General features: G+C 43.4%; 1 protein-coding gene across 1 annotated transcript in view; it reads right to left on the bottom strand.

The window, feature by feature from the left end:
* Positions 1-13126, bottom strand: part of LOC106597278 (FYVE and coiled-coil domain-containing protein 1) — a gene marked incomplete at its 3' end in the record, with an annotated part of 69772 nt that overhangs the window by 22230 nt on the left and 34416 nt on the right. The window contains exons 14-18 of the mRNA XM_045714333.1: positions 7308-7475; positions 3876-4031; positions 2401-2609; positions 760-895; positions 523-627 (exon numbers count right to left, since the gene is read on the bottom strand). Of these exons, the coding sequence (XP_045570289.1) occupies positions 523-627; positions 760-895; positions 2401-2609; positions 3876-4031; positions 7308-7475 (774 nt within the window). The remainder of the gene's footprint in view (positions 1-522; positions 628-759; positions 896-2400; positions 2610-3875; positions 4032-7307; positions 7476-13126) is intronic.

Genomic DNA, 13126 nt, shown 5'->3' with positions numbered 1-13126 from the left:
CTTAGTGGGACTATCATTTGTTTTCAACAGGACAATGACCCAACACACCTCCAGGCTGTTTAAGGGCTATTTGACTAAGAAGAAGAGTGATGGAATGCTGCATCAGATGACCTGGCCTCCACAATCACCTGACCTCAACCCAATTGAGATGGTTTGGGATGAGTTGGACCACAGAGTGAAGGAAAAGCTGCCAACAAGCGCTCAGTATATGTGGGAACTCCTTCAAGACTGTTGGAAAAGCATTCCAGGTGAAGCTGGTTGAGAATATGCCAAAAGTGTGCAAAGCAGTTATCAAGGCAAAGGGTGGCTACTTTGAAGAATCTTGTTTAACACTTTTTTGGTTACTACATGATTTCATATGTGTTATTTCATAATTTTGAGGTCTTCACTATTATTGTACAATGTAGAAAATAGTAAAAAAAAAACCAAAAAAAAACCTTTGAATGAGTAGTCTTGTCCAAACTTTTGACTGGTGCTGTAATTCTGGCCACGGTGGTCATGGTGAATGTTGGTCTGACTCACGTGAGTTCTCCACTCCTCAGCAGACAGATCTCTGCATCCTGAACTGCTCCAGTCTGGTCATGTAGGTCCTCTGGTGTGGTGTCTGCTGTACTGGCACCACCGTTACTGGGCAAAACAAACAAACAAACAAACAAACAAACAAACAAACAAACAAACAAACACAGTATCAAAAATAGCATCATGTGTTCTGAGTGTGTATGTCTGTATGTGTGTGTGTGTGTGTGTGTGTGTACTCACGGCTCTGCTGCCCCCTGGGGGTTGGTGTGAGGAGAGCAGGTAGTGAAGGAGAGAGAGTGACTGTTGGAAACACCAATTACTTCCTCTTCTGTTATGATGTCATACGCAGCGTCATCTGCCCTTGGCACTGCCGGGTCTGAGAGTGAGAGAGAAGGAACATAACATTAGACCAATTAGGATCTGGCTAAAAAAAAAATACTTCAGTTATAGAACCCATTGCCCTTTATGGTAGCGAGGTCCGGTCACCAACCAAGAATTCACAAAATGGGACAAACACCAAATTGAGACTCTGCATGCAGAATTCTGCAAAAATAATCCTCTGTGTACAACGTAAAACACCAAATAATGCATGCAGAGGAGAATTAGGACGATACCCGCAAATTATCAAAATCCAGTTAAAAGCCAATAAATTCTACAACCAACTAAAAGGAAGTGATTCCCAAACCTTCCATAACAAAGCCATCACCTACAGAGAGATGAACCTGGAGAAGAGTCCCCTAAGCAAGCTGGTCCTGGGGCTCAGTTCACAAACAGACCCCACAGAGCCCCAGGACAGCAACACAATTAGACACCAACCAAATCATGAGAAAACAAAAAGATAATTACTTGACATATTGGAAAGAATTTACAAAAAAACTGAGCAAACTAGAATGCTATTTGTCCCTAAACAGAGAACACAGTGGCAGAATACCTGACCACTGTGACTGACCCACACTTTTAAGGAAAGCTTTGACTATGTACAGACTCAGTGAGCATAGCCTTGCTATTGAGAAAGGCCGCCGTAGGCAGACCTGGCTTTTCAAGAGAAGACAGGCTATGTGCAACACTGCCCACAAAATGATGTGGAAACTGATCTGCATTTCCTAACCTCCTGCCAAATGTATGACCATATTAGAGACACATATTTCCCTCAGATTACACAGACTCACAAAGAATATCTATTGGGTGAAATAGATGTGTGACCTGTTGCCACAAGAAAAGGGCAACCAGTGAAGAACAAACACCATTGTAAATACAATCCATATTTATGTTGATTAATTTTCTCTTTTCTACTTTAACTATTTGCACATCGTTACAACACTGCATATGTCTTTATTCTTTTGGAACTTCTGTGAATGTAATGTTTACTGTTAATTTTTATTGTTTATTTCACTAAGTGTTAATTATCTATTTCACTAAACATATGTTTCCCATGCCAATAAAGCCCTTAAATTGAAATTGAAACGAGTGAGAGTGAGAGTGAGTGAGCGAGAGAGAGGAGAGAGAGAAGATAGAGGAGAGAGGGTAGAGAGAGGAGAGGAGATAGAGAGGAGAGAGAGAGAGAGAGGAGAGAGAGAGAGAGAGAGAGAGGAGAGAGAGAGAGAAAGAGAGGGGAGAGAGGAGAGAGAGAGAGGAGAGGAGAGGATAGGAGAGGAGAGGAGAGGAGAGGAGAGAGAGGAGAGAAGATAGAGAGGAGAGAGAAGATGGAGAGGAGAGGAGAGGAGAGGAGAGGAGAGGAGAGGAGAGGAGAGGAGAGGAGAGGGCGAAAGAAAGAAAGAAAGAATATGAGCAAAAGAGAGATATTGAGTGAGTATGAAATAATGTTTGTGTAACCATCCGTCTAATTTAAGAGTGTGTGTCTGAGTGTGTATGTGGTCTCACCTGTGTTGCTGGGTTGCATGGTTCTGCCAGGTTGGGGCAGAGGGTTGAAGGGTGTGTGTGGTGCAGTACAGGTATCTTCCTGAGGATAGCGCTCTACCACAGCAATGTGCTGGCTGTAGCAGACTGAGCAGCAGCGCTCTCTGGCGCCCCCCTCCATCAGGCTGACTGTGTTACTGCAGCAGTAGTAGCAGAACCCATGGCCACACAGTCTAGGGAGAATACAGAATACAGAGAGAGACAATGAGACAGTGAGAGTTACCTGCAGGTGTGTCTGTGAAGCCACCAGCTGAACGGACTGCTGCAGGAGAGACAGTGAGAGTTACCTGCAGGTGTGTCTGTGAAGCCACCAGCTGAACGGACTGCTGCAGGAGAGACAGTGAGAGGTACCTGCAGGTGTGTCTGTGAAGCCACCAGCTGAACGGACTGCTGCAGGAGAGACAGTGAGAGTTACCTGCAGGTGTGTCTGTGAAGCCACCAGCTGAACGGACTGCTGCAGGAGAGACAGTGAGAGTTACCTGCAGGTGTGTCTGTGAAGCCACCAGCTGAACGGACTGCTGCAGGAGAGACAGTGAGAGGTACCTGCAGGTGTGTCTGTGAAGCCACCAGCTGAACGGACTGCTGCAGGAGAGACAGTGAGAGTTACCTGCAGGTGTGTCTGTGAAGCCACCAGCTGAACGGACTGCTGCAGGAGAGACAGTGAGAGGTACCTGCAGGTGTGTCTGTGAAGCCACCAGCTGAACGGACTGCTGCAGGAGAGACAGTGAGAGTTACCTGCAGGTGTGTCTGTGAAGCCACCAGCTGAACGGACTGCTGCAGGAGAGACAGTGAGAGTTACCTGCAGGTGTGTCTGTGAAGCCACCAGCTGAACGGACTGCTGCAGGAGAGACAGTGAGAGTTACCTGCAGGTGTGTCTGTGAAGCCACCAGCTGAACGGACTGCTGCAGGAGAGACAGTGAGAGGTACCTGCAGGTGTGTCTGTGAAGCCACCAGCTGAACGGACTGCTGCAGGAGAGACAGTGAGAGTTACCTGCAGGTGTGTCTGTGAAGCCACCAGCTGAACGGACTGCTGCAGGAGAGACAGTGAGAGGTACCTGCAGGTGTGTCTGTGAAGCCACCAGCTGAACGGACTGCTGCAGGAGAGACAGTGAGAGGTACCTGCAGGTGTGTCTGTGAAGCCACCAGCTGAACGGACTGCTGCAGGAGAGACAGTGAGAGTTACCTGCAGGTGTGTCTGTGAAGCCACCAGCTGAACGGACTGCTGCAGGAGAGACAGTGAGAGGTACCTGCAGGTGTGTCTGTGAAGCCACCAGCTGAACGGACTGCTGCAGGAGAGACAGTGAGAGTTACCTGCAGGTGTGTCTGTGAAGCCACCAGCTGAACGGACTGCTGCAGGAGAGACAGTGAGAGTTACCTGCAGGTGTGTCTGTGAAGCCACCAGCTGAATGGACTGCTGCAGGAGAGACAGTGAGAGTTACCTGCAGGTGTGTCTGTGAAGCCACCAGCTGAACGGACTGCTGCAGGAGAGACAGTGAGAGGTATTGCTGCAGGTATCTCTCTCTGTCTGCTCTACCGCTCTCAACTTCTGCTCAAACTCCAGAGCATCAGACTTCTGCCACAAGGCATCCTTCTCCCTGGAAATACACACACAGTTTAATTCACACACACAGCCATACATGGATCTTCACGGGTCCTCCTGTACCCAAATACTCCAGACCCGATCCAGGACCCGACTGGGTCTGCATCCAAAATATTGTCACAGGTCTGGGTCGGATCTGATCTGATTGTCACAGGTCTCGGGTCTGGCTCATTTTAACTGACTTCTTCAGAAAGGCACGTACAGATCCGAACGCGACTGCTGCAGCAGAGAGAAACGTTATCATTGATGCTGCTGCTCTTGGCTTTTCATGAGAGAGGAGCGTGGCAAATGATTGGTGTTGGCCAATCATTTACCTTTATTTAACAAGGCAAGTCAGTTAAGAACAAAATCTTATTTTCAATGACGGCCTAGGAACAGTGGGTTAACTGCCTTGTTCAGGGGCAGAACGACAGATTTTTACCTTGTCAGCTCAGGGATTCGAACTTACAACCTTTCGGTTACTAGTCCAATGCTCTAACCACTAGGCTACCCTGCCGCCCCATGAGTCAAAGCTGCCGTAGGCTACAGTTCTACAGCCTCCGTGTGATAAAAGTTAGGAGAAATCTAATCAATGGAAGATTAGAAGCATTAAAAGTTAAAGGAGAAGGACAGGCTACAACCAAGAGCCAACAGGTCGGCATTATACTTTATATTCTGAATGGAGTTGTTGTTATCTGGAACTGTAGGATTAGTTAGCCTAGCTAGCTAACGGTAGCTAGCTTAACTAGCTTCTCCCGGTTGGATGCAGTCAAGACAAATACTTCGTAATCATATTTGATGATAAATAACCTAGCTATGGCAGCTACACTACATGGTCAAAAATATGTGGACACCCCTTTCAAATGAGTGGATTCAGCTATTTCAGCCACACCTGTTGCTGACAGGTGTATAAAATCAAGCACACAGCCATGCAATCTCTATGGACAAACATTGGCAGTAGAATGGTCTTACTGAAGAGCTCATTTACATTCAAAGTGGCACCATCATAGGATGCCACCTTTCCAACAACTCAGTTCATCAAATGTCTGCCCGGCTAGAGCTTCCCTGGTCAACTGTAAGTTCTGTTCTTGTGAAATGGAAACATCTAGGAGCAACAACGGCTCAGACGTGAAGTGGTAGGCCACACAAGCTCACAGAACGGGACCGCCGAGTGCTGTAGCATGTAAAAATCATCTGTCCTCGGTTGCAAAACTCACTACCGAGTTCCAAACTGTCTCTGGAAGCAACGTCAGAACAAGAACTGTTCATCGGGAGCTTCATGAAATGGGTTTCCATGGCCGAGCAGACGCACACAAGCCTTAGATCATACACAATGTCAAACGTCGGCCGCCATTGGACTCTGGAGCAGTGGAAACACGTTCTCTGGAGTGATGAATCACGCTTCACCATCTGGCAGTCCGATGTATGAATCTGGGTACTGGCGGATGCAAGGAGAACGCTACCTGCCCCAATGCATAGTGCCAACTGTAAAGTTTGGTGGAGGAGGAATAATGGTCTGGGGCTGTTTTTCATGGTTCGGGCCCCTTAGTTCCAGTGAAGGAAAATCTTAACACTACGACATACAATGACATTCTAGATGATTCTGTGCTTCCAACTTTGTGGCAACAGTTTGGGGAAGGCCCTTTCCTGTCTCAGCATGACAATGCCCCCATGCACAAAGCGAGGTCCACACAGAAATGGTTTGTCGAGATCGGTGTGGAAGAACTTGACTGGCCTGCACAGAACCCTGACCTCAACCCCATCAAACACCTTTGGGATGAATTGGAACGCCGACTGAGAGCCAGGCATAATCGCCCAACATCAGTGCCCGACCTCACTAACGCTCTTGTGGCTGAATGGAAGGAAGTCCCCACAGCAATGTTCCAACATCTAGTGTAAAGCCTTCCCAGAAGCGTGGAGGCTGTTATAGCAGCAATGTAGCAACATCTAGTGGAAAGCCTTCCCAGAAGAGTGGAGGCTGTTATAGCAGCAATGTTCCAACATCTAGTGGAAAGCCTTCCCAGAAGAGTGGAGACTGTTATAGCAGCAATGTTCCTACATCTAGTGGAAAGCCTTCCCAGAAGCGTGGAGGCTGTTATTGCAGCAATGTTCCAACATCTAGTGGAAAGCCTTCCCAGAAGAGTGGAGGCTGTTATAGCAGCAATGTTCCTACATCTAGTGGAAAGCGTTCCCAGAAGAGTGGAGGCTGTTATAGCAGCAATGTTCCAACATCTAGTGGAAAGCCTTCCCAGAAGAGTGGAGGCTGTTATAGCAGCAATGTTCCTACATCTAGTGGAAAGCGTTCCCAGAAGAGTGGAGGCTGTTATAGCAGCAATGTTCCTACATCTAGTGGAAAGCCTTCCCAGAAGAGTGGAGGCTGTTATAGCAGCAATGTTCCAACATCTAGTGGAAAGCCTTCCCAGAAGAGTGGAGACTGTTATAGCAGCAATGTTCCTACATCTAGTGGAAAGCCTTCCCAGAAGCGTGGAGGCTGTTATAGCAGCAATGTTCCTACATCTAGTGGAAAGCCTTCCCAGAAGAGTGGAGGCTGTTATAGCAGCAAAGGGGGACCAACTCCATATTAATGCTCATGATTTTGGAATGAGATGTTGGACCAGCAGGTGTCCACATACTTTTGGCCAGGTAGTGTATTTGTGTACTATAGTGTAAGTCAGCTTGGTTGGTTGTCTCTCATCTCTCTCTCCCCAGTATGGCCCCTCCCCTCCTGCTAGAGCAGTTTCATCTCTGGTTAGTAAAGCAGCTTCACCCAGAACAGAACAGGCTATAATAATCTATATGGAATTGTTTTAATAATCTATATGGAATTGTTTTAATAATCTATATGGAATTGTTTTAATAATCTATATGGAATTGTTTTAATAATCTATATGGAATTGTTTTAATAATCTATATGGAATTGTTTTAATAATCTATATGGAATTGTTTTAAGGTCATACCAAGGGTCATTTAGCTAGTTGAGTTTGAATTGTAAGACCCCTCGTAGTATAATATATATATATATATATATATATATATATATATATATACAACTTTTTGACCCATGAAGACCTCTAAAAACACACACACACACACACACACACACACACACACACACACACACACACACACACACACACACACACACACACACACACACACACAGGGGACGCCACACACCACAGTTACAAATAATTACTGATGATAGATCGAGATCGATTGATCAGCAAATCAGCTGACTGATTGATTGATTGATTTGTTGATTGACTGATTGATTTGTTGATTGATTGATTACCTGATGAGTTCTATGAGTCTTTCCTCCAGATTGAGCTTGGTGCGGTACAGGTCGTCCAGTTCAGCTGAGGTCCGAAGCTCATAGCTCTGTTTGTCCTGACAGGCTTTCCGTAGTCCCTCACCCAGCTCCTCACAGGACCTCTGAGACACAACCAGGCTCTCTTCACTCCTGATACCACAGAGACATTGATATAATACTACAACTATATAATACATGAGTATAATACAATCCTTACACCTAAAGACAGCACACACACAACAGAGACATACTGTATAATGTCTTCACTGTGACTGACAGGAAAAAGACTCACATGGTCACAAAAGACACACAGAACTATATTGACCGACCGCCTTGATTCAGTCTTATGTAGCAAAATTTGAAATTGTGATTTTTACATTGGATAAAAGCAAAGAGACAGAGCTACAAAATGGTATATCATATACTGCATTTAAGGAACAATGGGAAAGTAATTCTGCTTTGACAGTTGATAAACTTGTAACCTCACTTTTGAGAAAATGGCCTTTGAATGTTTTGGTACTACTACTGGAGAGCTCTTCTTTGTCTCCACCCATTCAGCATTGCCTACACTCTCTTAAGCTTTAGCCCCACCCATCTCTTTAAGGGTTGATCCGAGCGTTCTGTACTAACAAGAGCAGTCAAGCACCCAAGCTAACTTACTAGCGTCCGAGCGTTCGTAAATTCATCAGTTATTCTGCACTCTGGTAGTCAGACGAGAGAACAGAACTCAAATGGCAGGTCAAAACCTGAGAGATTCCTTTACAGGAAGTGGCCTGTCTGACCATTTGTTGAACTTCTTTTCCATCTCTATCATTTACTAAGGATCTCTGCTCTAACGTGACACTTCCCACGTCGTCCATAGGCTCTCAGAGCCCGGGAAAAAACAAAATGTCGTCATTCCAGCCCCAGGCTGAAACACATTATCGCCTTTCTCAAGTGGCCGATCAAGAGACACTGGCTTATGCGCGTGACCCCGACCGCCCCCGCCTTTGGGATTTTTTCCTCTGTTTGCCGAAAAGGAGATTCCCTGTCGGAATATTATCGCTTTTCTACGAGAAAAATGTCGTAAAAATTGATTTTAAACAGCGGTTGACATGCTTCGAAGTACGGTAATGGAATACTTAGAATTTTATTGTCACGAATTGCGCCATGCGCGTGACACTTCTTTACTATTTCGGATAGTGTCTGGAACGCACGAACAAAACGCTGCTATTCGGATATAACGATGGATTATTTTGGACCAAACCAACATTTGTTATTGAAGTAGCAGTCCTGGGTGTGTATTCTGACGAAGACAACAAAAGGTAATGAAACTTTTATAATAGTAAATATGATTATGGTGAGTGCTAAACTTGCCGGGTGTCTAAATAAGCGAGCCCGTGATGCCTGGGCTATGTACTTAGAATATTGCAAAATGTGCTTTCACCAAAAGCTATTTTAAAATCGGACATATCGAGTGCATAGAGGAGGTCTGTATCTATAATTCTTCAAATAATTGTTATGCTTTTTGTGAACGTTTATCGTGAGTAATTTAGTAAAATGTTAGCGAATTCCCCGGAAGTTTGCGGGGGTATGCTAGTTCTGAACGTCACATGCTAATGTAAAAAGCTGGTTTTTGATATAAATATGAACTTGATTGAACAAAACATGCATGTATTGTATAACATAATGTCCTAGGGTTGTCATCTGATGAAGATCATCAAAGGTGAGTGCTGCATTTAGCTGTCTTCTGGGTTTTGGTGACATTATATGCTGGCTTGAAAAATGGGTGTCTGATTATTTCTGGCTTGGTACTCTGCTGACATAATCTAATGTTTTGCTTTCGTTGTAAAGCCTTTTTGAAATCGGACAGTGTGGTTAGATTAACGAGAGTCTTGTCTTTAAATGGCTGTAAAATAGTCATATGTTTGAGAAATTGAAGTAATAGGATTTTTAAGGTTTTGAAAATCGCGCCACAGGATAGCAGTGGCTGTTACGTAGGTGGGACGAATTCGTCCCGCCTAGCCTAGAGAGGATAAACAATCTCTAACTAAGACCACTGTTGTTAGAATAATAGATATGTGTTAGGATAATGACTTAAGTGTTCCACTCTGTTATTATAGAATAGGGGGAAAAGTTTGATAATTATGAGAAGATAAAACCAGGATGGGGGTAGATCTGGTAGTAGTGTAATACTATGATGTTATATTCTTTAGTAGGGATGTAAACATTTACATTTTAGTCATTTAGCAGACGGTCTTATCCAGAGCGACTTACAGTAGTGAATGCATACATTTCATTTCATGCATAATTTATTTATTATATATATATTATTTTTGTACTGGCCCCCCATGGGAATCGAACCCACAATCCTGGCGTTGCAAACACCATGCTCTACCAACTGAGCCACAGGGAAGCCAGTGTGAAGTTGCAGAGTAGATAATAGAAAAACATTAGAGGGTTTCAAACCAAGAGGGGAGGGGAGGTGAAAGCCTTGAAGAATGTGACAACTTTTATGGTTCTTTGTGGTTAGTGGAAAAGTACTGGTTGATTGAGAAGGTAGTGAAAAAAAACTCGCTTAAAAAAATGGACTTTGCATTAATCAAAAGAGAGTTTGGAAAAGGCTTGATTCTTAAACCAAACGGGATTGAATGGTATCTGGTATTACCGTCCATATAATCGAACATAGTGAAAGTCTAATTACAAAAGTATCTATGTTAGTGTTGGCGGCACTGGGTAACAGATGATTGAAAGGAGTTGAACGGAGACGGACGGGTCCGTAATGATTCGTAGTAGTTGAAGCCATTACTAAAAATAAACTACCCTGTGTTGAAAAAGTATTCAGGAAGAGGTATTAACACCTAAAACCTATGGGACAAAGGAGTACTATGAAAACGTAATATAGAAGGCGAAATATAAAGGAATAACGATCGAAAGTATAGTAGGAGGGAAACCTAAAATAGAGCGTGTGAGATATGGGATATTAATAACCGAGTCAAAAGTCATAAGAAGCGTGAAATCGTATGCGTTTAAGACCTAATAGTCGATTGTCTACAAGTAGAGATAGATATATTAATCAGCCAGACACATAAACGTTAATTCGCTCGCGCGTGAGACTAATATTCGATAAAAGATCACCTCTATAGATACGTTTCAATAAATTAGGTCAGAGACATAATGGTATGACTATAGATCGCCTATCGAAATACGTTTCAGGGAGATAGTCGAGATCTTCCGGAGGCACACAAATAGGTCTGACTATTCCGAGAGGGAGGAATTAAAGGTTAATGATTTGAGTAGGTCAGAGAGGTGAGACCTAATGTTCTATAAAAAGTCGTAAAAATAATTATTCTGAATTCCTAAGGGAAGTAAAAACGGGAAGAGTTAACTAATAATAGATAGTAAAACCTCCAAAGAGGTCCCGGAATTAACCGGGGATGAGAGATATAGAATCTGATATAGAATCTGAGAAAAAGGAAGTAGCCAAGAAAGAAGAAGGAAGTAGCCAAGAGTATCTAATGGCCACTCTAGGAGAGATAGCCGAGAAGGGTGGAGGGGAGAAAAGACAAAGGACCCATAAGAGAGATGTAGTAAGTGCTGTAGGGGGAATAGTACACCCAAAGACAGAAATAGAGGGGTTTAGGGGGGAAGGATTGGAAGGATGGAAGGATTGACCGAAAGTTTTAAACGAAATACCGGGGAGCTGGAACGAAAAGTTAGACAGATAGTGGGAAAAGATTGGGCAGCCGTGAAGGGAGACTGGACCCCAGGACAGGGGGACAGAGTTGTTCTGCAGTGGACTGCAGAGGGAAATTATCAAAATAAACTCAATCAGCTATGCAAAAATCTTAGGGATTATTATCACAGGTATGATGATTTTTTCAAAAATCCAGGAATGTGGACAGGGGGACAGTGAGACAGTTAGTCAATATTTGGAAAGATTGAGGGATGTGTTTAATACAAATAGTGGACTGATCCAACCTGGCCCTGGGAGAGGAAGAGATGGGCCATATCACCAACAGCTAAAAATAGCTTTCTTTAGTGGTATGAGACCTGAAATTTGCCGAGCAATAAAAAAAAGACTCTGGTTGGGTGGGGAACAGCTGCATTGGCCGAAGTAAAGAGGTATGCGATTCACCATGAACAGAATGAAAGGGAGAAGAAAAGGAAGAGAGACAAGAAAGGAGCAGAGTACCTTAAAGAAAATGGACAGGGTCTGATAATAGGTGTTATAATTGCGATAAAACAGGACATTTTGCGTGTGAGTGTAAGGGACCGTGTTCAAGATGTAATAAAAAGGGACATATCTCACGGGACTGTAAGGCACCTCCGAGAGAAGGAAGGCGAGAACAGAAAGAAGGAGAGCATCTGATAGTAACTCTCGAGATAATCGTAGATAAGCATAAAGGAGGCTTCAAGGAAAAGAAAAGTAAGAAAGAACAGACAGGAGCGGAATATTTGATCGCCACTCTTGGGGAAATTGCAGGAAAGAGCGGGAAGATTTTTAAAGAGAAAGGGGGAAACAAGGAGAGTAGAAAATGGATAGAACCAGACGATAGAAAATGTTACAATTGCAATAAGACAGGACATTTCGCCCGGGAGTGTAAGGCACCCTGTAAACACTGTGACCGAGCGATGAAACAACACAAAAATTGCAACCCTAAGCATTAGCATTGGTGGTTCAGAGGTAGAATTCACGCCTGCCATGCGGGAGGCCCGGGTTCGTTTCCCAGCTTATGCACCAGTGGATTAAAATTTGAGTTACTGATTGTCATTCAACTATTGGTATATTTTGCCTACTGGAAAGAATAGGTGAGTTAGTCGCGCGCGCTTGGCTATATATTGGCTGTAAAGCGATTCAGGTCTGGATAGTTGAATCTTAAAAGTTTTGTGATAGTTTTTGGTTATTGATTCTTGGATTGATTGTTTAGTAACACCGGTGAATTGAACAGGAAGTTAATGTTGTAAAGCAAGCTTGGGTCAAATTAGTCAAGTAGTATGTTAAATAGGGGAGTTTCAACGATTCGAAGTACAGTATAGTATCTAAGGGTAACACATGTTCAATTAAGTACACATAATCATTGAGGAAGTTTAAAACTAATGATTAATGATTTGAGGGGGTTACAGTGGAATTATTATTAGGTTTTGTTTATAGTCAACGTTTGGGTTTTTGAATCGGTGTAGTATAATGAAATGCTGACCAAGTGGTTGTTATTTTCTGGGAAAAGGTGTGCTTCATTGTCTCTCTTAGGAATGTTTCCTAGAGCCACGATATCTTAAAGGGGTATACACACATTGCATTTTAGAAGTTTTATTTTCTGAGTTTTAATATTTTGATAAGGGAATGTTCTGCGAACCTGGGATACAACATGTAGAAAATGTTTGACGGTTTTTCTTTAATTTGTCTAAAAAAGTAAGAAACACATTGTTAAAAGTGTGGTATGACTTTTGACCTCTATCATGGCATTCCTTTGTGGTCTGACCAGCCTCATGGGAGGGCCATTTTGATAGTGAATTTAAGGTCATTCGTGATACTGATTTTAAGGAAATTTGTATAACTGATAATTATGATGGAGTTTAACCTGTTAGGGCTAGGGGGCAGTATTTACACGGCCGGATAAAAAAACATACCCGATTTAATCTGGTTATTACTACTGCCCAGAAACTAGAATATGCATATAATTATTGGCTTTGGATAGAAAACACCCTAAAGTTTCTAAAACTGTTTGAATGGTGTCTGTGAGTATAACAGAACTCATATGGCAGGCAAAAACCTGAGAAGATTCTGTACAGGAAGTGCCCTCTCTGACCATTCCTTGGGC

Source organism: Salmo salar, chromosome ssa03 (assembly GCF_905237065.1).
Source record: "Salmo salar chromosome ssa03, Ssal_v3.1, whole genome shotgun sequence".
In the NCBI taxonomy this organism is placed as follows: domain Eukaryota; kingdom Metazoa; phylum Chordata; class Actinopteri; order Salmoniformes; family Salmonidae; genus Salmo; species Salmo salar.
This window is presented reverse-complemented; position numbering and strand designations above follow the sequence as displayed.